Source organism: Aythya ferina (genome assembly GCF_964211825.1).
Source record: "Aythya ferina genome assembly, chromosome: 7".
In the NCBI taxonomy this organism is placed as follows: domain Eukaryota; kingdom Metazoa; phylum Chordata; class Aves; order Anseriformes; family Anatidae; genus Aythya; species Aythya ferina.
The window spans coordinates 16288838-16316290 of NC_140302.1; the positions used below are offsets into that span (position 1 = coordinate 16288838).

At 45.1% G+C, this 27453-nt stretch overlaps 1 protein-coding gene across 17 annotated transcripts in view; it reads left to right on the top strand.

Moving 5' to 3' along the window:
* The window catches only part of CAMK2G (calcium/calmodulin dependent protein kinase II gamma), a 107676-nt gene that overhangs the window by 61003 nt on the left and 19220 nt on the right, over window positions 1–27453 (top strand). For all 17 annotated transcript variants that reach the window (XM_084524869.1, XM_084524878.1, XM_084524885.1 and 14 more), the window contains exons 4-13: window positions 1451–1505; window positions 2066–2131; window positions 4486–4558; window positions 7749–7851; window positions 8738–8821; window positions 9667–9761; window positions 12269–12391; window positions 14669–14752; window positions 15408–15450; window positions 20603–20643. In XM_084524869.1, coding sequence (XP_084380995.1) covers window positions 1451–1505; window positions 2066–2131; window positions 4486–4558; window positions 7749–7851; window positions 8738–8821; window positions 9667–9761; window positions 12269–12391; window positions 14669–14752; window positions 15408–15450; window positions 20603–20643 — 767 coding nt within the window. The remainder of the gene's footprint in view (window positions 1–1450; window positions 1506–2065; window positions 2132–4485; window positions 4559–7748; window positions 7852–8737; window positions 8822–9666; window positions 9762–12268; window positions 12392–14668; window positions 14753–15407; window positions 15451–20602; window positions 20644–27453) is intronic.

Sequence of the window (27453 nt, forward strand, 5' to 3'; positions counted from 1 at the left end):
CGGTCCCAAGGTGGTGCTGGTGGCAGACGTCACGGGCCGTAAGAGGGGCAGGCTGACCTGGTGCTGGCGGGGAGATCATCGCCGTGTTGGGGAAAGCCAGGACAGGCCGCATGCCCTTCTTGTGGGGAAGAAGGGAGGACAAGGAAGGGATGCGAGGTGCTGTCAGAGCGCCAGAGCACGATACCCCTCTTGTACAGCTGAGAAGAGCGATGTACTTCAGGCAATGGTCAATTACAGGGTGCTGCGGGGGCTGAGACCCAGCCCAGGCTCAGCTACTTCTGTGAACCCATAGGGAAATCCTGGAGGTGGAGTCCTGTAAATAGCTCCTGGCCTAGGCGGGGAGTTGGGCTTCAGGGACAGAGTCAAATAGGATTGCTCGGTCGGGACTCTGATGGCAGGGCTAACAGTGATGTTTGCCAGCAGGGGAGAAAAGCAAAGAGGAGAGGGGGTAGCAATATGAAACTGAGCTGTTTTTCCTCTCAGGTTGGAATTAGTACCTAGAATTAGGCTAGAATTAGTCAAAAAACATCAAAGAAAGTGAGCTTTTGATTCAGACAGGAGGAAATGACACTGGAGGAGCAACGCGTCTCTGCTGGCTGCACAGCTGCAGTTATTGTTGGTGCCTCCTTGTAACGGGGGGGAGGAGGGCAGGGCCCGAGAGCCCCCCTAGCACCCACGGACAGCAGCCCCTCACGGGCCAGCTCAGTCCTGGTGGAGAAGGGGGCAAGCAAGGGGAAAAGAGCGGTTAAATTGGGGAATGGGAGCCAGGACTAGGAGGGGACGGGTAAGGAACCTGAGGGGGGTTGGCGTTTTAAGAAGGGGATTGTGGTCAGATATGTCTGTGGTAACAAGTGCATCAGAAAAAATAGGTGACAGAGGGTCTGCATTTGGGGTAAGGGTTTGGAGTGTCAGTGAGAATGGAGTCAGGAAAAGGAAGTGAAGGGAAGGTGCTGGATGCAGTGAGCTTTGCGGATGAAGGGCAGAAGCAGAGGGACAGCGCTGACGTGCAGCTAGGGTTGGAAATGGATTTTGGTTCGGCTGGTATTTTTTTTTTTTTTTTTTTTGTTATTTCTTCTATTTGGAGGTTCTGAAAAGGAGGTGGGGAAATAAGAATGGGTGGGGAGAGACTGCAAAATGTGTGCATGGAGGAAAGAGTGGGTAGATGTGAAAGGAGGGCTCTGAAGCGTTCCAATGCCTTTGACCATTTGCTCTTCTCTGAGTTTGTTTTGACGCTGGGGAGGGGTGGGTGTATGTGAAGGACACCCATCTGTTCCTCTGAGATAACAGAAGGAAATGGGTCACTAAGTGAGCACACAAAGTGAAGGACAGGGAGGATTAATAGACTGATCGGGTTGAGGGAGAACTTAGTTCTGTGGCTAGGTTTGATTTGTGAAGTGTCATTTTTGCTCCACGTTCAGTACGTCTCCATTTCTTGGTTGTGTTTTTGCAGTTCGGCTCCATGACAGTATTTCAGAAGAAGGTTTCCATTACCTCGTCTTTGATCTGTAAGTGTCTTTATTTGGCTTTGATGCTTCATCAATGACACAGACATGCAGATGGTTGACTAAGAGTTGGAATAAAAAGCACCTGAATTAATATAATTCTCCTTTTCTCTTCCACGACCTGCACGTAACTAGTCCACTTGACAAAAATCCATTTCCTGTGTGGCAGGGAAAAAAACGCTCCTGGCAGCAGGTGTGGGATGGCCAAGGGCAGCTATCCTGTGCGGGGTGGCTACGTCTGACCTTTGTCTCTAAGACTCCTCTGCCCCGACTTGGTGTTTAGAGCCCTGTAGAAGGGTGCGGGCAGTTTGAGTGTGATGCATCCTCAGTGCCCTGTGCGCTGCTGGTGCAGTGATGGCCCGGGGGTCGAGTGACTGTGCCCCTGCTGGCTGTGGGGCTCTGCTGTGGCTCCCCAGTGCCTCGGGTTGCTGCTGGGGCTGCTCAGGGCCTGCTGCAGCAGGGCTCCTGGGGAAAGGGCACGGGCAGGGAGGCAGTGCCCATCCCATGCAGCCTCCCAGCCAGCCCCAGGCAGGCTCTGTAACGTCCCTTCTTTTACACTGCAGGGTTACTGGTGGGGAGCTCTTTGAAGATATCGTTGCCAGAGAATACTACAGTGAAGCAGATGCCAGGTAAGACTGTTTCCAGACCCTTCTGTGCGTGTGCCATGTGTGTTGGCAAGCGGGGTGAGTTTCCTGACCGCTGTTGTGCATGGCTTTGTTCTGAAACTCTCGCTCCCTGTCTGGAAAAAGCAATTCCTCTTTCTGCCATTAGCATAAACTATTGTCACCGCTCAGCCTGACTCACTGCGGCCCTAGCCCTTGCTGCCTGCAGATGCTGCTGTCTCGGCGTGCTCTTTGCTGGGAGACCTGTTGCTAGCGGCTTTGTGTGCCTCTGACCTTTCTGGTGGCTGGCGACAGCGTGTCCTTACTGAGCAAATGCAGGGCAGAGCTGTCCTCTGGCTGTGTGAGAGCGGCGGCTGCCTGGCCTCTGCCTTCCCGCAGCAGGGCTTCCAGTGATGTGCCGCTGCTTTTGGGCAGAGCTGGTCAATTTGTCTGTGTCTAGGTAATGGTTTATGGGGTGGGAGGGGAAAGGAGGCTTCGAAGGCTATGGTTCTGTGAGAGCCCTCTGACGGTGAGCTGATGGTTACAGTGAAAAAAGCGTGTGTGCCTTTCTGTGTCAGTGGTAAAAAGACTTGAAGCTGTGCCCTTCTTGTTCTGTGCCCCCTCTCTCCCATGTGTAAGCTTCCTGAAATGGGCTGTGCTTGTCTATGTGCGATTAATTCAGTGAGTGACCAGTGTAGCACAGCTGAGGGTGCCCCTGACCCGTCTGTCTGCTGGAGCACCTGGAAACAGGCCTGGGGTTGGGCAGAGAGAGGTCTGGAAGCCCTGTAGATGTCTTCATTGGGGTGCAGCGATGCTGCAGGCACAGTATCTGGAACAGGGAGACAACCATTCAACCCATCCCACCTTGAGGATGGGAAGTGCTGAGGTTATCAGCAGCAGCCTTCCCCCTTGCCCCTCTTGCCAGTGCCTGTTCCCAGAAATGGTGAGGAGCTGGCAGAGACCGACACTTCTCAGGAAAATTTTGGCCAGGCTGGGGGAAAAGGCAAACTGTCTGTAGCTGTCCGAGCCTTCGTGGGGGCGCTCAGCCCTCTGAGTTGCAGCTGGCCAGGGCCCGCAGTGCCCAGGATGACGGAGTGAAACTCCTCCCTTTCTCTCCCCATGCGGAGCTGAATTCCAGAGCAGGCTGGGAGAGCGAGGGAGCGAGCTCTGTGCCAATCCGCCGCGCTTGGCTCGCCTGGGACACCTCACACTTTTGCCATTTTTGGCCAGAAAATCTCTCTCGCTCAGACTCGGCTGTTCTAATTATACATTTTTGTTTTGGGAGCGGGGAGATATTCATGGACTCCGACCCTGAGGGCTGTACTGCCAGCTCCGGAGGGGCGGGGGTAGCAAATACACAGTGCTGCACCTCCTCTCCTCTTTCTCCCCTCACCCTCTTCCCATCTTTTCCAGTAGCCAGTTTCCCTTCCTTGAAATATTTCCAATCAGTTCCCCTTTGTGGAGCAGAATTTGATGAGGGACTGGTCCTGCAGCGCGGACACGAACCCAGAGCCAGCTGAGTTGCCCACGTCTGGGTGCTTCCTGCCCAGCCGTGTGAGGTGCCACAGCCCCTTGCTCCTTTCCCACTCACCTAGGAGCTGGGTAAATTTTGGCAGAATGGCTGGTTTCAGCCAGAAAGCTCTCCCAGGGGCGCACTGTGCTGTTGCAGCTCATCAGGTGTGCATCAGCGGGTTACAGCAGAGTGCGGCAGGGACGGGAGTTTGCTGTGAGCCGGGGCAGCGCCACGCACTGTGCTCAACGGGGGCCGAGCCTGCTTTTCAGATCACTAACCCCTTAAGTGGGACCTGTACTTAAAAGGCACCCAGCAAGCGGGTGTGTGCACACACTGTGTATGTGAAGTGCTTGAGATGCTGCTCTGAAAGCTTTGCAAGCTGGCAAGCGCCCAGGAGCCTTCATCCCAAACTTGCTGGAGCGGGCTGCTGCTCTCCAAAGTTTACTCTGCGTGGCCTGGCCCCGCTGGATGCTCCCCGCAGCACTTGGGCCGTGCTTGCCTGGTCTCGGCTGCTGTTTGCAGATCCGTGGGGGCCTCATTGATCCTCTGTGGGGTGGGCAGTGCTGGCTGAAGAAAAGCGAGATGCGTGCTGTGGTGGGGAGGAAGGAATGGAGATGATGGGAGGTAGGAGAGGGGCTCAGTGGTCCTGCTGCAGCTGGGATATTTAGCGCCCTGCTGCTGAGTGGGGCGGTGGGGGTCCAGCAGTGACAGTGCCGAGCTGTGGCAGCCAGTGGGCGTGATGAAGGGATTCAGCCTGGGGGCCTGAAGTCTCCCAGGTACGAATACAAAAGATAAGGAAATGGTCAGGGATGAGATGCCAAGTTGGTCTGTGCATGTGTAACTGTGTATCTCTCCTTTTATTTTGCAGCCACTGTATTCATCAGATACTGGAGAGTGTGAATCACATTCACCAGCATGATATCGTGCACAGGGACTTGAAGGTAATATTTCCTCCGTGCCACAGAGGCTGAGGAGAGCAGCCAGGGGATCATTGGAAGAGGCAAGACAGGAATAGTGTGTTGCCAGCTGGCAGGGCCTTGTCTCTCTTTTTTTTTTTTTTTTTTAATCCCCCCTCCACTAGAACCAGGCTCAGAAGTTCCTCAAGTACAATTTTCATTCCTTCAGATTTTTCTAGAGGGTGTACTGAATTCCCAAACAAGTTTTGTGTCTTCATGAACTTTGTCAGCTCTCAGCCTCTCCGAGGCATCTCCAGGATGGGGTAGTTGTGATCTCTGGGGAGCAATAGGCTTTCAGAGAAATTTGGGTAGGATTCATTATAATGAAGGACACTTCCTAGTCGGCTGTTGAAGAGATCTCTAGAGACCTGGGGCACTCTCTGTTCAATCTGCCAGGATGAGTTTGTCTGCACAGAGCATGTATATTTTTATTCTGCACTGTTGCCAACCACATGCCATTGGGCTAGGACAGAGATGCACAACAAGAATTTTTCATGTCATATCTTTCTTCTCTCATCAGTAAAAGCATTTAATCTAAAACCCAAACTGCTGGCCAGTTAAACCCTGCGTGAATCGTCCACTTGCCACATTCTGACACATTTATAGACCCAGAGCCCCCGCAGTGGAGTTGCTTAAACTCCCTTCCCACACAGCGCCAGCTGTACTGGGAGCTGGGCAGGCTCCAGAACGAGGGCTTTGTGTGGGAAGTCTGCCTGCCCTGCGGCCCTCGCTGTCCAAAGTGGGCATGGTGATGACCACCAGCGGCCCAGTGAAATTAATGCAGGACGACACCTGCTAGTTATGTTGGTTTGGGATTGTGCATAACAGAAAGGTATAAAAATACTTGGCCCAGAACAAGGTGGAAGCGTGCTGTGAGCTCAGTGGCAGCGTTCTCCCACAGCCTGGTCTGGGGAAAGGTGTCGCTGCCCATGGCAGGTGATCTTTAGGGTCCCTTCCAACCCAAACCGTTCAGTGACTGTCCCAGTGTTTTGATCTAGCAGACAGCTGTAAACCTGTAGCAGTTCTGGCAAACTCCCGTGCAGCACTGTTGGCTTTTTGATTTGGAGCACTGTGGAAAGGTGAAAGTGATCTGCGGGATGGCTGCCGTGAGTTATAGCTGACACCTGCTTTGGGAAAGGCAACCTCCACGAGGCATTGCTGCCCCAAGTTAGGGCCTCTGTGAAAACAGGTCGTGTTTTCATTAGGGACTGGTAAAAGTTTCCCTCCGCATCCCGCGCTGATACACGGTCTGTTTTGCTTCCCAGGTTTTGTTTGTGTGAAAGTTGTGAACATGTTTAAACTTAGCAGTTGCTGGACACTCCCCACTGTACTTAACATGTTTTCTGTTGCTTGCTCCAATTCACTGAAGCTATCCAGGCCCGAGGAGTAGCCATTCCTTTTAGCAATAAATGATCCCATGCTCTTTATTTAATATTCCAGTTCTTTGCCAAAAGCTTGGCCTTTGGGATCAGCATGTAATAACTGCAGAGCTTGCTTCATGTGAAGTTGTCTCTTGCACCTCCCTCTCATAAGCTGTTTGGCTGTCATGCTCTTAAAGAACTTCAAATATTGAGCTGCCCGTGGGGACCATAAAAAATTGGGGAATGCATTCACATCCTTACCAAAAAGTGCTTGAAACCTGAGACAATCCATATGTTGGCAAATGTGCATGGATAAGCACCCTTAGCCTAAGGTGTTTGTAGCTGTATTTTAGAAGCAAATAGTGCTTAGCTAGCATAAGCCTGACCTAAATTGCAGTATTTGAGGCCAAGCCCAGGTGTGATCTGAAGTTGGAAGGGATTTCCAGAATACTTCATTGGCCTTCAGCTTTAGGGACTTGTTTACGCTGGCAAATTTTCATCAACATGGTTTGCTTAACCCAATCTTTGCCACTTTCCGTATGGTGAAAAGCCAGTGGCATCAAAATGTGTTGAGACCCAGTTCCCCTTCCTTCCATGCTGCTTATGGCAAGGCTGGCCTTGCCTTCAGAGCAGAAGCAGAGCACGTGCCCAGTACTTCAGGGCAGGTGAATGAGGAGAGCCTCTTGTTCCTGTCAGGCAGAACAGGATGGGAGTGTTGCCGAGGGATGAAATGGTGAGCAGGCTGTGCAAAGAAAGACCTTCACCGCGTTTGTGGAACTGACATGAAGTCCTGTTTCTGGATTTCTGGGCTTCCATCTGGCCAGGTTAAAAGCTCAGGTTGATAGGAATTGCACAAGTGATCAGAAGGGAATAGGATCAGAAGTCCCATTTGTCCTTCTTTGTCTCCAAGTTGGGTTTCCTGTTGAGCTGTGAGAGCCACCATCTTAAAAGCTCTGGGGTTGCAAAGGCTCTGTGGTAACGAGCTGCTCTGGTGCTTCGGGGCAAGCTGCTGACTGTCGCAGTGCAATTTTTGGCTATGTGGTGAGGCTTCTGCTCAAGTCTTGCACTGGTACTCCACGGTTATGATTCAAGTTGGCTCCATGGTGGGGGACCCACGTCTGTCTCCCATTCCTGGCATATGAGAGAAGTGTCAGGCGGCCTGTATAATAGGTGGCAGTGGCAAGATAGCGTACTCAACACTGCTGTAAATAAGGACTTGTAGCATGAAAAAAACAGCTTACAAGAATATTCTGCTGTTTTCCTTTTGCCAATTTGAGGCTGAGTTTTTTTCCTGTAAGGGATGAAAGCTACCGCCTAGCTAGATGATGCCTTCCTACATTACAGCTCTGTATTTGGCAGGCCTTATTAGCATCATATTTACTTTTCCAGTGCCTTGGGGACTGTGTAATGTTCATGGGGAGAAACATCACTGTAGATTGTATCTGCTGCATCCCATTCTCCCCCCTCCCTCCTCCCCTCAAATTACTTTCTGCAAGGATGACAACAACAAATTTTGGGTCCTGTGTTGCAGGAACTGTACTGTCAGTGCCCTCTGGTGTCAGCATGTAATGTATGGGCTGGGCTGGGAGAGACTCTGGCTCCTATAAAGGATTTTTGTTAGACTTGGGTGTTTTCTGCAACTCTAGGTCAAGGCCATTTGTTACTGTTGTTTTGTCTTCATCTGAACAGCTTTAGTATGTGCCTCCTATCAGCAGATTGATTTTAATGATGTGAATACAGAGGTGGGAGGCTTTGAGGATATCAGTCTTTCATTCTTACCCGTTTTTTTTTTTTTTTTTCCTTCTTCTTCCCAGCCTGAGAATTTGCTACTGGCAAGTAAATGTAAAGGTGCTGCTGTCAAACTGGCTGACTTCGGACTGGCTATAGAAGTGCAGGGAGAGCAGCAGGCCTGGTTTGGTAAGAACGTTTGAGGTTTCCCACTTCTGCTCACCCCCTTCCTGGAGACTGGTTGAATCACCCCCTCACTGAGTGTTTTCTCTCAGCTCTTCCAACACGCTTGCATGTATTTGGCATTGCTACTTTTCCCAGCATCCCAGCCCCTAGGTCCTTGGGCATGAACTTAGGTGCAATACAGGAAAGAATATGATAAAGACAGAAAAAAATGGTCTGTGTATTCCTCCATTTTTCTTGTCGGTGTTCAGTAGATATTAGTGTCAGAGATGAATGCAGTTGCTAAGTTTAGACCCTGATCCAAACTTTCCTGCTACTTAGAAGCATAGAGATCTGGAATTTTGTTTGGTCATTTTACAGAAATGCACTTGAACTGACTTTCTCAGGCACGTTTGGATCTGACTGTATCCATGTTTAGGTAAAACATAATTAGAAACGAGACCACCTCAGGCTTAATGTTAGCTCTGAGACTCTGCAGTGCTGCAGAGATTCTGACGAGATGGTGGCTGCTCTCCGTCTGCCCACACCGTTTGGGAACAGGGTGTGTTCCATCAGTGTTTTAGCACTTTCACACTCCAATCCAGTAAATGTAACAATGATAGGAAGCAAGAGAGACGTGTAGCATACAGGGTTGTGCCCAGCTGGCTGACATGGTCCCTCCTTGTTTTCCATTCTTCTTGCAATACATAGACACTCAGCCTCATCTATTTTTCTTTACTTTTTTTCCCCTTTTTTGTCCCTTTCTGTTGGTCTACCTAGATGTAGCTTTAGGAAATATGGGGCAGGGATGGTGGGTTTTGAAATTTTTTGGTTACCATTAGTTGATTTTGTGATACGGGAAGATACCTCTCAAGCTTGAGGATTGTACTTCATGTCATCCCTTCCCTGGCAGGGTTTGCTGGCACTCCAGGCTACCTCTCCCCTGAAGTCTTAAGAAAAGATCCGTATGGAAAACCGGTGGATATATGGGCATGTGGTAAGATTCTGTCAAAACATTTTATTCTTAATTGACACCTTTTCATGTAGAGGAGCAACTCCTTACAGTATATTGCTGGGAGGGCGTGCAGTGCTGCTGCTTGTTGGGTGGAGAGGTGAAGATGCTTGAGAATAAGCACCTTGTGTAGGTGGAGTTAATACTGGAGCCTGCACTCATTTGATTTCTGGCTCCTAATTCTTTCCTTAGGCCATCCATCAGCTGTGTGAGACGCAAGAGATAGCACTTTCTGTGCTTTGCAGAGTCAGTTGTTTAGGCCACTGCAGCAATTTCCTATTACACTAACTGTGTAGAAAATGAAATACTGAAAAGAGCTGTAAATGTATCTGAGACAGATAAGTTCAGAGATATGTGATATCAGTGTTGCCTGACATGGAATAAATGGTTCTCTGCAGGCTGCGAGTGTTAGTTTTGTCAATGACATTTGTCCCAAGACCATGCACAGCAAGTGTCTAAAAACTGATTCCTTCCTAAAAAGTCCCTTGCTGCACAGCGACCCCAGGGGATGTGCCTTCATTTATCCTGAGAGCAGCTGGGAGCTGAGGCTCACCGGCCGTGGTGGCGGGGGAGGAGGGTAGAAGTACACGATGTACCTTGTTCTAGCTCCTGGCAGCTGGGGTTAAGAGCTGAACATGTAGTGCTGAGATGAGGTTCAGCAGAGGAGAGCTTTGTACTGTCTTTTAGTACCTTAGAAAACTAAATATGATGGCAAAAGATGCTACAGAGCAGTGATTGCCTTGGGGACTGTCAAGAGGGAAAGTAGATGGGCTGAAGGAGTACTTGGCATATTAGCCTAACCATAGTGTATCTGTGTCTCTCCCTCCCAGGAGTGATTCTGTACATATTACTAGTGGGGTACCCTCCCTTTTGGGATGAAGATCAGCACAAACTCTATCAGCAGATCAAAGCCGGAGCCTATGACGTAAGGGCACTTCCTTGCTGAGTACCTGCATGGGTGTAGAAGCCATCCAAAACATGGCCTTGTCTTGGCGTCCAGCAGCAGGCCCCGAGCTGCTGTGCAAAATGATGTTTGGCGTGTTCACACACCTTGTCTTCACAGCCTGGGATACAGTCCCGTTGGGGACTACTGAGAGGAGCCGTGGACAGCATCACAGTGGGCACTGAGACGTTGGTTAGGGAAATGCAGAGCTGGAAACGCAGATGGTGGGCACAAAGCAGTGAAAGCATAGCCAATGCTAACACTTCAAGGGAAGCAGAGGGGAGGTAGAACGAAGAAGGCTCTTCATCAAAGCCTGATTAAAATTGTTGGGAACTGTTCTGAAGAACTTATTCTAGCAGTGCAGAGTGTGGAGCCCAGTGAGGCGGCTTTGCATGGTGGGAGCCTTTGGGAGGAGTGGCTGTGGTGGGGTCGGTGTGGGGGGTTGGAGGCTCTGGTCAAAAACCAAGCGCTTCCTGAAAAAACTTCCTGAAACAGCTCTCAGAGAATGGCAGAACTGAGGTGACTGAATGAGGGGAGTAGCAAGGAGATGGGTGCTAGGGAGCAAAGGTTATGCGGGGTATGGTCTAGGTAGAGCAGCTTGAAAGTCTGCCATGAGTTCTTCTGAGTGAAGAGAGGCTTGGGAGGGAAAAAGGAATTCCTGGAAATCTTAGCTCACAGCCTGTAGATGTGTGTTCAGTGGAAGCTGGGGAGTTCATTTTGTGGGCTGCCTTGGGGCTTGTGGGGGGAAGGGGTTGAGGTTCTGCTGGACCTGGGCTACTTCCCAGCTTCTTTGCCTGAGACCGTGAGAATGGCTGTACTGGTGAGAACAAAGGTCTGCCTGACCCCGTGTCCTGGCTCAGTGGCTTCCTGAGTGAAAGAAAAGTGGTGTCTTTGTATTTGATAGCCTTAAATAGACTTGTGGTCTTCTCTTGCCTTCCTGCCCCTCTCGTTCCTGTGTTCTTTCTGTGTTGCTTGTTCGTGTTTGAAGTGTTCTTGCACTAATGATATTGATGGGGGTTTTCAAAGCACTTCAGGGGTTAAATAGCCAGCTTTTTGTGTAAGTCATGAGGAGTGAAGTGCTGGATCCCAGTGCCTCCAATACTTCATCTACCTGTTGCTTTTGGATTCTTATCTATAATGAGCTAATTACAGTAGGTTCTTCCCCTGTTTGCATGTCAGAAACCAGCTGAAGTTTTACTGATGCTCGTGACCCTGGTGTCCTTACCCCAGCACTGGACTCTTGTGTTGTCTCTTACCCGCAGAGGAAGTGACAATCATGTATTGGGCCTTGTGCTGTAGGATAGGGATTTTTGCAAGGCATTTCCAAGTTAGCGTGTGTTGGGGGGAAGCGTTGTGGCTGAAAGCTCAGTATTGTCATTTCTCAGTAGCCTCCTTCAGTGTTTGCAGAACAAATTGCATGATGCTTTGCTGCTGTCTGAGGACGCAGGAGTGAGATGACTGAACATGATGGCTGTGTTTTTGTGACCCAATGGAGCAAAGTACAAAGTGCAGGAGAAAAGAGATGGGATAAACTTTGTCTCAGTGTTGTAGTACTATAAGGAAGCACTCTCAAGACAGATCAGTCTTCGCCCCTTGTAAAGACGGGACTGTTAACCCAACAGCAGATTCATCTTTGTGGACTTAAGTTGACCTGTGATAGTGCAGATGGTTCACAGCAGCGAGACACGCTGCATTTAGTATTGGCATGCTGTCATCTGTACCACATACCAGCATCTGGAGGATGGCATAAGTATCTCATCATTACTGGAATTACAGGAGAGAGCAGTTAACCCCTCGTGGATGATCAGCAGCTGAAATACTTGAGATTCTTTTCTTTGTTTCCATGCTTCTGTGCTCTCCTCCCCCCTTGCATCTCTCTTGCTCCCCAAGTAATGTTTTCTGGTGTAGTAGACGCTTGCAAACAACTTGCTGGTGCATTGCTGCACCTAGGTGGCTGGTATTGTTCCAGTATGTTGTGTTTTGTGGCAGGGGAATGCATACCTGATGGGAGTCCTGTGTCAGTGGTTATTGCTTTCACAAGGTTTTGCTGTAGTGTTTGTGATTTTGCATATGCTGTTATAGCTTCTGAGCATGGTGGAGGAAAAGCAAGGTCGGGTGTAAAAGGTAGTACTTGTGTTTATGTCAGAACTCTGTTTAAAAGATTTATGAATTTACCTTGACTGCTGAGTATGAAAGAAGTTCAAAGGTGTTGAGTGGTTCCTAAAAGGCTTTTTCAGCTGTTAATTTTCCTGCCTGTCTCTGGTGAATGGTACAGGTGTGTCCTGCTGTCCAGTACCATTCATTTGCTGGATTATGTATAATTTTTATTCAATGTGGGTTTTCCCCAAAATGTATAGTTTTCTGTAAAGATGTTAGCCCTGATATTAAAAGGGCAAAAGCTGGATTTCAGCTGTGTAGGAGGGAGAATTTCTTTTGCTTATAGGAGAAGATATTTTTAGTTCATCATCTCTTCCTTCTTACTCTTTTAGTTCCCATCACCTGAGTGGGACACTGTGACTCCTGAAGCGAAGAATTTGATCAACCAGATGCTGACGATAAACCCAGCAAAGCGCATCACAGCTGACCAGGCTCTCAAACATCCATGGGTCTGCGTAAGTGTTTTTCTGTATTACAGATTGATTTGTGGTTTACTCTGAACTGATATGCCAAGAAGACTTAGCTGCAGAGGAGCCCAGAATATTTTAAATCTTTCAGATTGTGATTTTCAGATGCTGACCTTCAGTAAGCCAATTTTGTCATGCTGTGGTGCTTTTATTGCCACTGTAGGGAGACAAAATGCCGTCTCCTTTGAAAAGTTTGGTGAATATCTACAGTTTCTGTTATTCTCCACATCTTCTGTTCCAATACATATCATCCTAAAACATCAGATGGAGTTTGGCATCAGACAGAATATTTTAGGAATATTTTCATCATCTCTACTTCAGCTTATTGCATTGCATCTTTGCAGTGTTGGAACATTTCCACCGTGATGCAGCTTAACTGGCTGTAAACCTGACAGCAGCAAAACCTCTTTTGCTGTTCTTCCCATATAGACTTTGCATTGCCAGACCCCACGCAGGGGTATTTTTCTTGTTTTGTAAAGTTGGCGAGGAAATCCCAGAATGCAGCAGGGAGCAGGCGTAGGGAAGGGCAGCAGCGGCACTCTTTTATCTCTGCAGGAGGAAATAGTTCCACCTAAGTCTAACCAGATGCTCTTGTAATACCATAGCATACTTCTGCTTTCTAGGATGTGTCTATGTTGCTTAACTCATTTGTTCTTGAGAAATTGTGGCATTTTTTTCCTCTCACCACAAAACAAATTAGCAATTTAGCCTAATTTATGTGAACATCTGTGTAACAGTAGTGTAGTGTGAGCTGTCAAGTGGCGAGTTACTTGGAAGTCAAAACTTGATGCTGTACGCTAGCTGAGGCTTTGTGCATCTGAGTTTTTTTCCCTGCTGTGCATGCTTTTAATTAATAGTGGTTTCTTTATATTTAACTTTTGTCCCAATGCCTGTAACCAAATCTCTACGTATTATAACTCACTCCTGATTGCAATGTAATGTATAATGGTTTAAGAGAGGCTTTCTGTCTCTTGAGTTACCGGGAGTTTGAATTCACTTCATAGCCATTCCAGTCTCTCACCCAAACTGCCTGTTAAGTCTGCTGTTTCTGTGTGCCCTGCAGCTTCCATATACACAACAGAGATGTTCTTACCAGAGATGTACTGCTCCTCTGAAGTAAAGGAGGTGGCGAGTCTTAACATTTGATCTGAATCACTGAGCTTCTTGGCATCTCTGAAGTGTGTGTGCTGACTCTCTTAAGGCAGGGTTGAACAACTGGGCACCTATGTCACTCCAAAGGAGGCTGGATGAACAGTGACCATTGAAGTTGTTAAAGGGGACAGTTTAGCTACCTTCTCCCTCCACACTAAGGTGCATGCTGCAGCAGGTGACTAGCTTCCATGTCAGGATGGAAGAGATTTCCCATGGAACTAGCTGATCTGGGCATTGTTTACAGTTCTTTTGGGTACTGCAGGTTTTCTTCCAAGCAGGAGAAAGATAACGGTTGGTTTGAACAGTCTGATCTGCCAAGTTAGTCATTCTTCCACTGTCCTTGTAAAGGGAATACAGGCCTGCAGCTCTGTGCAAGAGCAACAGCTCCTTTGGCATTAGTCTCTGGTTTCTTCATGTGCTCTAAATGCCTGGCACCATCAGTCTCTGGTTTCCTCATGTGCTCTAAATGACTGACAACACTTCTAGGAAGTTCTCTTTTTGCTGCTGATGGGATCCCACTCTACTGTGGGTGACAGGTGTGCATCACTGGCCAGAGGTTGTGCTAAGGTTTTGGCATTGGTGCAATAGATCCATGTTGTTATTCCTCTTAAACACTGAAAATCTTTGTATGCCAATCTGATGCAAAGATGCTGAGGCCTCTGCTAATCAAGCACTTGGATTCAGGGAGCTGGCAGGATGGCTGCCACTCACTATTATTTACTTACTGCTTGGAATTTTCCCTTAAAGGTTGTTACTAATACAATCTGTATCTTTTTCTGCAGAGCTTCCACCTCAGTCCCTCATAGACATGCTGTTGGTTTGACTTGCCATATCAGTATTTTGACCCGTTCGTGTGTCAGAGAGACAGGGAGTGCTGATACGCATCTGTGCTTGTAATAACCATGCTGGCTTTAACACTATTTGCTCTTTTGTGATATTTCTAAGTTAAGAACTAGCTGCAGTGTTTTTCAGCCCTGCAGTGGTGGAAGCATCAGCCGTGTCAGTTTGCATGTTTTGGCTATGTGCAGGTGGAGAGAACTCCCCTGGCTGATTTGGTTAGGGGAAGCTGCTGATTTTGTTCTGTGTTTTTTTTTTTTTTTTTTTTTCCTCCAGCAACGATCTACTGTTGCTTCAATGATGCACAGGCAGGAGACTGTGGAATGCTTGAGAAAGTTCAATGCTAGAAGGAAGCTGAAGGTAAGGATGTTAGTTTACAGGTGTCTTTTGGTTTTAATTCTTTGAATTTGAGCTAAATGCATTCCTAGCAACAGTGGTTTTTTTATGATTAACTCACCGGCGTTAGGGAAGTACCATTTGTGGTACTCCAGTACTGGGTATGAAAGAACTGTATTGAGGAGCTGTGTAGTTTCTCTCTCTGAGGCTGTAAGTTTCCCCTGCCTCCTCTGCTGTATAATCACCTTTTCTATGTCCCTGCAAGAGAATTGAAGGAGAACAATTTTTAAATTTGGGGGATTTTGAGTTCTGATCACTTACTCTCTTCCTCTTAGTTTATCAGATACATGTAGCTACTGGAAAGCCTCTGGATTGTGTATGGAGCAGCTATTTGTTATTTGAAAACTAGAAAGCAATGGTGTTTCTAAACACCATTCTTGGTGCCATTTTATGTGTCTTAGAAGATATCCTGCCCAGCCTCTGGGCCTCTTGACAGGCCGGACTCTGAGAGGTCCTATGACGGGTCTAATGGCCACAACCTGGGTATGCTAGGTCTTTCCAGGGCAGCACTGGGATGCCTCTGCTTTGTTACCTAATTCTCTCCATTCTCCTCAGATAGTCTAGCCCCTTCCTGCAGTGAGTGACACTGTTTGTTATCCCTGCTTTCTCTTCCTCACAGGGCGCAATCCTCACAACGATGCTTGTGTCTCGGAATTTTTCAGGTAAGATTTTACTGTTCCCATCCCTTCCCTGGTTTTGTTTTGTGTGAGTCGTGGCATGTTTTAACCGGTCTGAGATTGAGTAGGAGAGGAGTAAACATGCCCAAAACTTGTTATGGTGTAATGGTGGTCACATTGTCTTGGCTGGTGACCAGTGTGAAAAAGGGAGTTTTATTTCTGAGGAGCACCACATGGAGCTGTAGTCTGGCACGAGAGAGAAGCAAAGTCAGCTGTTATGATATTTCGTAATTTGGGGAAAATTCTAGCTGGTGTTTGTTAGTTTTCCTGTCTGAAACCAGGAGTCAGGAGCTCTGACTCGGTAGTAATGATTTCTTTAGACCTGACGTGGGGAGACAGCACAAGTAGAAATGTTGCTGGGGGGGCGGAGGGGGAAGAAGCTATTTGAGTATTGTATTACTTTGACTCGGCAAAAACAGGTCTGAAGCATCCAACTATTAGAATTTTCCTTCCTGGAGTCTCAGAAGTGTTTTTCATCCTTTCAAGCTTAATAACTGGCAGTCTGGCTTCCACCCAACTGCATTACATAGTGCACTTACCGAAGACGCAAATCTCAACATGCAAATCAGTGCTTTTTGGAAGATGATTGTCTTGGCTCAGCACATTTGTGGTGCACTCTTATCTGTGTTCATTTCCATTTGGGTGGAAAACCTTTATTTGCAAGTGCTTTTGGTTTATGGGGTTGTCTGCTTTCTTTGCCCTCACTGCCATTTTTTTCTCTTTTAAAAAGGATGATCACCGAATCCATGAGTCAGATTTTTATTGCACCTGACTCCAGTTACTTTCAAGTGCGAGTCTGCTCTATGCATTATAAGTGATGCTGAATGAAAAGGAAGCATATTAATTTCATCTGCCTGTTTACTGATGGTGGAAACCAATCCTTACATTGTGTGACATTACAATAAATATCTAAGTGGAATAAAAACCTCTGTGAAATCATCATTCCAGCATTCGAAGGGCACACTTATGCATGCAGTCTTTTGTGAAATCAAGGCAATGTTTTTAACCTCCTATATGGATTCAGGTGATTTCAGTGGTGGTTATCAAATTAAACTACAGAATGTTAAAACAAGGTACAATTAAGGAAGAGCCTTTAATAACTTCAGAGTTGTTTTTCCTTGCTTCTTGCTTGAAATTGAACCAATATGAAATTGAACCTACCTAACTTCTATGTTAGGACAGACTGCAAAAAGTAAATGTGACTACAGTCATTCATTTCCCCTTCACTGTATTTCTGATTGTTTCAATTGCAAGGACAGAATCACTTCCTCCGTTCACTTGTCCCAGGATTACGTTATGACAGGACGTGGAAATTATACATTGTTTTCTGAGAAGGATTTTGAAAGAACAGCTGGGAACGCAGAACTGCAGGGCTTCAGCAGAACCTTAGAAAACATTCTTTTGGGTTTACTGCTGGTATGATCAATCTGATCTGTTCACACAGCTAGCTAGTTTTTACTTCACTTGATGATTCTGAAATAGTTTATTTTTTAAACAGCAGTTTTAGGTTCATTTTTAGTCTAGAAATGTCACTTCTAATGAAGCTGCAGAAGTGCTTGGGTAAGAAAATCTCCTGTGGCCCAGATTTTGAGTACGTGAAATGCCTGAGAGAAGGGTTCTCCTTAATGGTGTGTGACCTATGCAGCCACTTATTCCCTGAGCTAGTATTAAGGAGGAAGAGGCTTGCTCTGCCTTGCTCATTCTTTTGTCTCAGGGGCTGAAGCTGTTGGATCCCCTTCAGTTAACAGCTGAAGAGAAGAAAAGGAAATCCTAGGTGTTCTGTTGTGAGTCCTGCTGAGTTCTCAGTATGAGAGAGCTTTGCTTTGAGTATAAGCTCTGATCCCAGGTAGAGATGCTCTGAAAAACTGTCCAGAAAGAAACAGGAATTTAGATGCAAAGCATTCACAGCATTTGTAGGTAGTAGCTATTCTTAATATCTTGATGCCTTTTGGAAGTGGAGAGATCAGCTTAATATTGTTTTCTTTGCGTGACTGTGTGTAACATAACCTTGATTATTATTGTGTTTTTTTTGTTTGTTTGTTTTGTTTTGTTTTTTTTGCTTGGGTTTCTTAATTGCTGCAGTTGAAATACATACATCTGATGAACTGAAGAGTAATGGCACTAACTCAAAGTCAAAAGGTAGAACGTCCAACTGGGAGCTTGGGATAGAGCTCAGACTCTTCCAATCATGACAGGTCATCCAACTACACTTGAGAAGTCCTGAAGCAGTACTTAATTCTTTCCCTAAAGACCTTGAGGGGTTTTGATTTCTCTAATAGAGTGACATTGTTTTGTGGGCCTCTTAAAAGCTGCATTCCCAGTAGGCAGGGACCTGGATCTATGAAGAGAAGCTTTTTCCTGTCTGGGGATGAGATCTTCTAAAACTTCACAGATGTTTTGAGCCAAGAGCAAAATGAAAGCTCATGTGACCCTGGTATCGATTAATTAGGTGAGGTAGTACTATCTGCAGGAAATAGCAACAATGACAGGATTTAAGAGGGCTTCTCCTATCTCCTCTGTCAAACATCGTGTGCCTAGGAGTTCATTCATTTGACAGTGTAGTTTTAACTTGTGCTTAAAGGGTCTGTAGCACTACTTTTTTTCCATCAAAATATCTTTCCTTTGCAGAACAATGAAGTTTCTGTTCTGTGAGTAATCTGTTGCTTGCTAGGTTCCTTTTGTGGGGTCAGCTCCTAAAGGGTAAAGGAATGTGATCTGGCTCCTTTCCCCAGTTACAATATATTCAACAATTAATATGTGCTGTTTGTGGTTCTTTTTAAAATATTGTTTCTTAGCAGCTGTAGGCTATTTATTAAAAGTAGATACAGTTGCATTACTTTGAATATAAGTCAAGAAGCTGAGGTTCTAATAAGGTTTGTAACTCCTGTCTGCTCAGTGGTGGGTATTTGCTCTGCTGTGAGAGCGTTGCAGAATGAACTTCAATTACAGGATCTTTGGAGTCACGTCAGGGTATGCACATGCTGATTTGGGTGATCACTTGTGACTTCTGATGTTCAGACAATCCAAGCAAGTATTGATGTGACCTGATCTGCATTTGCTTACAGAATACAAAAGTACAGTTGATAAATCAATTGATTAGATCATAGGCAAGTAACTCCTAAATCATCTTCTGAGAAGTAAACATAAATTTATTGCCAGGAGAAAACTGGCAAGGTTTTCAGAGATCCCAGATAGCTGTAGTCTCTGGGGGAGCCTGGATTCATCTATGTAGATGAAATTCTGTAAGAGCCTGCTCCAAACCTAGTTCAAGGTTGGAAAATTTTGGTTTTCATTTTAGAAACACACATCTTCACAAAGTGCTGAGAAATGGCTTTTCTCTGTAAGACTTAAAGCGGACTGCATGAAATCCTTAGCAGTATTTTCCGGACTCTGGATTGCAACTGTTAGTTTAGAGAGGAGTTGTTCCACAAACTTTCATGCTGCATGAAATTCACTTGTCTCAAATGTTGCAGCATGAGTCATATGTGCTACCCCATGTTCAAAACAAAGCCTAAGGCAGATGTTCACGGTAATTAAGCCTTATGCCTGAAACCTCTGACTGATGCTGAGGTTTGTCTTTTTTTTCTTCTTCTGGGAATTGTCAATGCTCGCTGAAGACAATAATTTTGTGAGGCAGCTTGTGACAATAACTAGAAATCATTACATGTATCTGTAGATCCTTACTGACTTTCCGATGTGAAGTTTTGGGTTTTTAACTAGTTAGATGAGGTTGAGAAAGGCTGGAGGCAGATGCAGGGAGCCGTGTTTTCTAGCTAAGGAAAGAAGGGCTCAATATGCTTGTGCCTGGCTGGTGTAAACTGTGCAGAGATGTTTCTGAGCTGCCTAAAGAGCAATAAGAAGGAAATAATACAATTAATGAAGTGGCACTGAAATATTTCATTATCTTGTTATACCAGAAGTGTTTGTAAGGCCAAGTTTTTGCTAGTGTGTGTACATACATATTTATGCTCAGATAGAAGCTTGGTCTCTTTCCTTTAATCCAAGTATATTTAAAATTGTGCAGGTAATATATTCGCAGCTTCTGCTGTGTTGTGTTACTTAGGTAAATATGCATTCAGGACCAGAAATTTATACACCTATTTATACCTGACTGCTGTAAACACAAACCTCTTGGTGTGAATTCCGAGGATGAAAAGATGGAGGAGCAGTTTATCGAGAAATTTCCAGAGACATTTGAGTAAATGAGTACGAGAGCAATGGGAGCTACATTTCCCAAGCAGAAGATGAGGTCACATTTAATGAAAAATTAAGTTGTCTTTAGTCACTTCTTTCTTTGTCTGTGAAATTGCCTAAGAAATAGGCAGGGATTTCAGAGTGATGCACAGCTACTGCAGTGTGGTCCTGCTGAAGTGATGTACTTCAATAAGTAAACTTACGTTTTGCAACTTCCCAGAATCACATGGATCTTATGTTGCATTTAAGTGTTTATCATTATAGCCTGAGAGCGTACTGCATCATCAGAAATGGATTTAAATGATTCCCTTTACTTCCATTCTCCTCTCCCTGAGGTTCGCAAGAATTCTGTGAATATCTTCTCTTGTTGTGTTTGCCCTTTACCCTTTCGTTTCTTGGCTTGTGAGGAAAAGATTTTGTAATGCTGTGAGGGTGGTGCTCTTGTAGGTTTTGTCAGCTCTTGAATTTGGGATGGACTGGAGCATTCAGTCTCCAGGGTCTAAAATGGATGTTCAGAGCATCCTGACCCTGTAAGTCTGTTATGTAAATGGCTGTACTTGAGGATAAACTTTATCCTGTTGCAGAGATCTGTCAGATTTCTTTTGATTTTCCCCCTATAACTGCTGATGCTCCTGGATGGGTCACAGTTTGCAAGTAGAAACAGATGAGCTCTGAAGACTCATTTCAGAGTTGGTCTTTCTGAGATTCTGATAGTGGGAGCATTTTTGCCTAATTAGGTGGGCAATAGATGGGATGGGTGTTCCTCTGCTACCAGGATAAATTTCATGGTTGACTTGTGTGGTCTTCCAGCACTCTATCTGTTAGAGAGGGATTAGCAGAATGCTAATTAAATTAGCTCCTGAAGTCTCGTGCAGTTTTGTGGAAAGTGAGGAGAGAGGAGTCTTGAAAACAAAATCTGACCCACTTTTGCTTCTCTCCACAGCTGCCAAAAGCCTTCTGAACAAGAAATCAGATGGAGTGAAGGTAAGTTCTTGCTTTCCCATTTCACTTTCCCTCCCACCACCTGAACAGAAGGCAGCCACTTCTCTGGTGCCCATCCCTTTATAGGGTAAAAGCACAGCCCTGTCTTGTGGCTTGAATTGTTCTGATCAGTGTATGGTTATGGAGCCCCAGGTGGGATCTTAATGTTCCTCACATCTACCATATATGTAACACAACCAGCTAGGTAAAAATTTTCTTTTCCCCCTTTCTCTGAAGTATGGAGAGCTGGTTGATGCTATGGATTAGGAAGATCAAGGACTTGCTCAAGTGTGACACGTGCCTGACTAGTCTTGTTCTTTTCAGTGCAGAATGCTTCTGGGTATCAACATTGCCAAGAGCAGTTGTCAGTGGCTGATGATACCCAGCTGATCCGATGGAAATCCTTGTCTCTCCCCTTTGACAGATACCAAACGTTGGGGTGAGGAAGGAAGAGCTTTCAGATGTTCCTGTTTGGACAGAATGGAACCAGAGCCTTGTGTTAGAGTTCAGCTAACATCCCTGAGGTCCAGGCACTCTCACGTTCCCTTCTGAGGGGAATTATTTTTTCCCCACTTAAATTTCACTCTCAGTGCACGTGGTCATCCTCTTGTTCCTGGAGATCAGACAGGCTATTCCCAAGGCTGTGTTATTGTAGGCTGCGGATTTTTACCATCTGTTACTGGACTAGACAGGGACTTGAGTACCATCTTCCCCTACCTGAAAGAATAACAGTCCTCCACGTGGTAAGAGTGGGTTTGTTCTCCCCGTTTGCATTTCCATTTGAAGCCAAAACCTTTCTCTACAGCTATTAAATGGAATAGGTCATCTCCTGGTTTTGCTCTGTGTTGTCTTCCTTCTGCCCCAGCTGTGGGGGTTGACCAGCACACTTGTTCTCTCCTCTCTCAGCCTGTTTCCTTTGTAATGAAACTATTTCCAAAGGACTCACAATTATAACGAGGCTACTGGAAAAAAAAAGAGATGGTTTCAGAAGACTGGTGTTTATTTTGGGGACTGTCCTGGTAAAACCTGCATTCCTGCAGTTCTGCTAAGTTCTACCCTAACATTGTCCAAGTCATTGGGATTTTTTGCCCAAAAAGCTATGTGAATTTTGCCCTAGCATACTCATATTTTGAAATGTGTCTGCAAGGGTGAGTTAGTGTGCCTTTTTGCATATGCCTGCATCTTCTGTACAGACACGTATCAAACACACACGATAATGTAGTGAGTATGTTTGAGCTGTCACATCTGTCAGTTTGGAAAACATTACAGTAAAATCCCAGTGGAGTAAAAATGGGTGATCCCAAATCTTGTAAACCAAGAACCAACAGATAAGTGCTTCAAAATCCCAATGTGACAGGTGAGAAGCAACTGGAAGAGCAGCAGATAACACATCTACATATTTTTTGTCACCTAATTAGAAATAAGTCTTTCTTAGAATTCTTGATTTCTAATATGCTCTCAGGGGACGTTACTTGGGTAAAGATCTTCCAGAAACAGAGAATATTCACACTGGTGTTGAGGCACAGCTTCCTGGTCATGTAGTCGCAAGGAGACCTGTATGATTGGAAGAGGCTTCCAGTTCATAAGAAGAGTGTGTTGTGAGATTTGGGTAGAACACAGCATCTTCCTCTGTGAAGGGAATAAAACTGGATTTGCTTTTCCAGCTGACTTGAAGTATTCTTCAACTCTTCACGGTGTGCGTTGTTCCTTATACATAAAGGAATAGTTCTGATGAATTGGATGCTGGATTAGAGAGCACAGCATTTTCAGTACACAGTGAAATGGGTTGTCCTCTGAGAACCACTTCTACTTCCATTCTACTTCTGCATGGCAGTGGAGACCTGCAGTCAAGTGTATGCAAGAAATTTCCTCCTATGTGTTAGAGCAGTCCTGCTCTGAGGTATGAACCTGAGTGGTGTCCGGGAAGGGCATCGCCTGGCACCACACATGCTCATCTTGGGCTTTGCCTTTTCCCCAAATGGCATCTATCTTCAGGTGGGGCTTTTGAGTCCTTGTTTCAGCGAGCCTTCTAACTCAGAAAGAAACTATATATTTCCTTCTAAAGCTGGTGTTTTGAGTAACCCTGTTGCTTAAAAATGGAGACCTTTTAGAAGTACAGGTCCCTTTGCTGCAGTGCTCAGGTTGGATAGGACAGCACGTAGTGGCCTCTGTGTAGTAACTACATTGTGCACTTCTATTGAAGGACTTCTGCAACTACAAGTGTATCTCCTTCCTCTGCCTTGCTGCCTCCTTGTAAGGTGGTGTTTCCCAGTAGCCATACCATGGAAATACAGCCTTTTACCACTCCATTTGCTCATCTGAGTGGCACTGCCACGCTTGACTGCTGTGAAGCAGTCCCTGTGCCAGTCTCTGGTTGGTGGCCTCGCTGTTGTGACCAGCCTGCTTTTCAAGCATTGTTTCTCTTGCAGGAAACGTTATCTTAACCACATTGATTTTGTCAGAACTAGCTAGGGTGAGAAAAAACTTGTGCTAGTGATGGGTTCAGCTAAGATCATCTGATCTTGCATTGTTTGTAGTGAAGCATCTTTTTTTTTGTTGCTGCCTTTTGCAATAATGCAGAACCTAGCATGACTTGAGCAGCAGATACACTCTCAGCTTTGTGGTATCCTTTTCCCTCCCACTTCCTACATAAATTATTTTACATAGGATGCAGACTTAGAACAAGCACTGCATGCTCTATTTTCAGCTGTAGTGTACTACTGACCACGTGCCATGTGGCTAGGCTGTTTCTCATGTTCCCACTAGATATAGAGACATCTGCTTTTCTTTTTTTTGAAGTCTTCTTAGAAATTAATTCATTGTGTAGATTTGTAAGAAAATGTTTCAGTTTCTCCATTGATTTTATCTGGTCCCGGCTGGCTGTGCTCCAGAAGAGTGTTGTTGGAGATATCCACACAGTAGATGGAATGGAAAGAGTATTTGTGCCATGAACCAATGATTATACTAATGTAAAAAATTAATGGCTTTCAGCTTATTGAGAAGAAAGCACAATCGGTTTGTCTTAATTTACTTTCTATTCAAGGTATTTTTTCCTATCTTCAGCTGGTATTCAGAAATATCTATGCTAGAGTCCTACATTATTTCACAAATACAGTAGGAATTCATGCTGCATAGTGTTCGCTGAGTTTGAGTGAGGGCTGTGTATCTTTCTTGGTTATTATTCCCAAGAACTTCATGCACATGTGCATTAGTGTATATAGGATGCAAGGTGCAGGAGGTTGTTGCTGGTTTAGCACAAATGAGAAGTGATACACCAGCCACATGCGCTGATAAGAGCAGCGTGTTAATATGATGTTAGCTGTAAGAACCAAACACAGGTTTTACTTGTTTCTGTAGGAACTGACTTTAATACTTTGCTTAAGCAAGCCTAAGATGCTGAAGCGATGGGGATGCATACATTTTACTTGCCTCAGACTTTTTTTGGGAAGGGATGGGGGGGAGGCTAAAATCAGAAGGTGAGGGCAGGAAGGAAACATTTTTATTCCAATGTAAGCGTGCCCACAGTGGGATTATTTGGATGAATTTCTGTATGGATGACCTTCTCCTCTAGCTAATTCCTTGTGTGTCTATTTGAGGCATTCCTGGTTTTCATTTTGCTCTGCCGCTTCTATTTAAAGTACTAATTCTGCTAATTGGTAGATATTTCATCAGCTTGGTACTTGAGAACTTTTCCGTTATCTTAAATAATGAATGATTTAAACTGCCTTGAATCTTAAATTGTCCCTGCTCATCAAACCTTTGTTGGTAGTGCTGCACTCACTTTCTTCAGGCAGAATTTGGATCCAAGCTGATGGAGTAGCAACAAGAGGAAGGCCCAGGGTTTATACCCAAGGAACATGCTTTTCTGCTTTCAAATCCAGAAAGTGAGGCTAGAAGATACTGGGTGACGAATTGCAGAGCCACCTAACATGCCACCTATCTTGTGGCCAGCACTGTAGGTCCCAGGTATATATAATTATGTATTTTAAAGATTCTAAATTTATGGGCAACGTTGTGCAGCTGCCATTTTAAAAGTTACTTTACTTAGTTTCATATAAAATCTACTTGCTTCCTTGTTCCCTTTCTCTCTGTAATCTGGATTTGCCATTCCCTGCGAGGTGAGGGAAGGGTTAAGGGATGGGCTGGGGCAGACAACTGGGTGAAGATTAAGGACTCCTTCTGATGAATGGCCTTTCTCTGACCTTGTCAAGGTCTGGGCTCCCTGTGGTTGGTGTCACAGTCCTGCTGTTGATTTTGTCTCTGGGCAGCACTTCAAACAGTTGTTTTCCTTTTTCTTCTAAAGGGGAATTTCCCTTCCTGCTAGTGTGAGAGGATGAGTTTGTTTCTAGTTCTAGGAGGGCCTGTCAGTTCCATCTTTGTAATCAGAATACATTAATGCACAAAGTGCTATTTTTAGTTAAGTATATAATTGTAAGTATTTTAAAATTAGATCTTCTCTAAGCTCTTTGTCAGTTTCGTCTTCTTTCCGTGTTTTTTTTTTTTTTTTTTCCCTGAGCACTTTGGTTTGAGGATACAAAATGATACTAATCATGTTTTTCAGGCCCAGCGTAATACTTGATATAAATAGAAACTTGTGTAGAATGCTATGGGATGTAAAAAGGTTTAACAGCATTCATTTGCAATGCTCCACTAAATTTGTTGACTTCTTACCTTGTCTCTCTGCTGCATGCACACAGTTCTCTTGTCCAGTAAAAGCTGACTAGCACAGCTGAAAGGAGAACACAGCTGAAAGAGTAAAAATCCCAATTTTGGTGTGAGAAGGTTAATGCTGTAATGTTGTAAAACCTTCCCATCATCTCGTTTAACTTCAAAGAGGCACCAAATACCATTTGTTCTGCTGCTCATAAAGAGTATTGCTGTAAACATACATCTTATGCCTGGTGGGTACCAGCCTGCCTACCATTTGCCCAATAAAAAGCACGTGGGGAAGGCTGGAATGCTCTGTAAGCTGGCATTGCTGCCCAGAAAGCAACTTGAGAAAGCATGCTTTAGACAGAAGGCACAGTAGCAAGGTGAACCAACAGGGAATCCTCAGAAAATTACCTGTGCTGAAATCTGTAAGGGGTCAAGTAACATCCATGCAGTGATCAACACAAGTTAATGCTTCGATTTCTGTCTGTGGACATCTCGTGATCTTTAAGCTATGCTGTTTAAAGGTGGTTATGCTGAAGTGAAATGAGGAGAACCCAAGAGGACCTGAATGCCACAGTTTTTGCTGAGTTGTTTTATGCAAGATGCTCAGGGAGCCCTTCAGATCTGTGTAAGTGCTGACATCCAGTAACGTATTCTACCCACCTTTGATGCATTCAGGCTTTTCCCTGTATTGTTGTAATGCATGGAAACTGCAGCTGAGATCAAGGGTCCAGTGTGCTTAGCACTGTGGCAGTGCCTAAGCAGAAAATCCCTGCCTCTTAGCTTACAATTTAAATAGACAAGCTGACAAAGGGCAAAAGAAAAGGAGGATTCAGAAACGTGAAATGATTTGCTCAGCATCACACAAAAGGACTAAAGCAAAGTCCTGAAGTGACTTTGCTCTGTGTAGATAGGAATGATAGTTGCAGCAAGTATGGGATTTTAACTTGCTTACACTCTCTTTCAAACTGAGAAACTGCATGCAGACAACTGAAATGCAAAAGGCTTTTATAAAAAGGTATCCCTGTGAGGTGCCTAGAACTGTCGCTGGGATGTTGACTGGAATCACTCTACTTCCTATAGCCTCTTCTAGTACATATTGCATTTTCTGTAGGTGCTCAGAGTAGTTTACACTTGCTCTTTCTAGTACTGCAGCTATGCTGAGGATACAGTGATTCTTCGGGGCGTGTTCTGTCATCTGGTGACTTCTGATTATTACCTAAAGCAAGATTCTTCTGTAAGCTTAGTTGCAGAGAATCTGCTCCTCTTTCTGAAGTGACCACCTGACTTCCACACACCAGGGGATTGAGAGACTGGCTTGCTGTTAGTAATTTCCATGTGTATATTTTGACTTAAGTTTTGATGCTCTAACACTTACTGTGTTCCCATCCTTTTCGCATTGCCTAGCTAGTTGTTTTTTCCCTGTTATGATGCTAGCCAGTAATGATGTGCTTTCCGAGGTTTCCAGTCTCTCATGTCATGTTAATACACCAACAGTGTTTTAAATTTAGGTTGTACTCTAATTAAATTCTGGTCTGCAGAGGGTTCTCTTTCCACTTGTAACGTTATTGTCAGTGTTAATTGGGCCTGCAGTTTCTAAGGAGAAAAATAGGAGGGTAAATTTTTTTCCTGTATGGATTGGTTGACTCTCCTTGTTCTCTTGAACTTTCGGTTCTCTCAACATTTTCTACTCCTCTTTTTGTTTTTTGATAACTCATCAAAACTTCAAATGATTCTGTCTTCCTTAGAGAGGAGTTTCCCTACAGTATCTGTGTAGTCTCCTTCTGCTACCACTTAAAGGATACATTAAAAATAACTCAAGTGTTGGAGCAGTTCCTCAGCTGATGTGGATTTCCTCTATTCCCAGTCAAGGATTCCTCTGAGTTGTTGGTGGTCTGAGCTTCGTATTCATGCACTGGTGATTCATCTCATTTTACCCTAACCTAAGGCAAAGCATGTGGAAAAGCTATACTGTCTTCAAATAAGATGAAAAGAATTAGAAGGCTGTAAAACAGAAAATGGCAAGCCCCGTTTTGCCTTTACGAAAAGAAACATTGGTGAACAGATTAGTGGGCTTCAGAGCCTAGATAGCACCAAAGGAGAAGAGCAGGTGGTAAAAGTATGCAGCAATGTTGGGCGGAGGGGGGTGTGTGTGTGTAG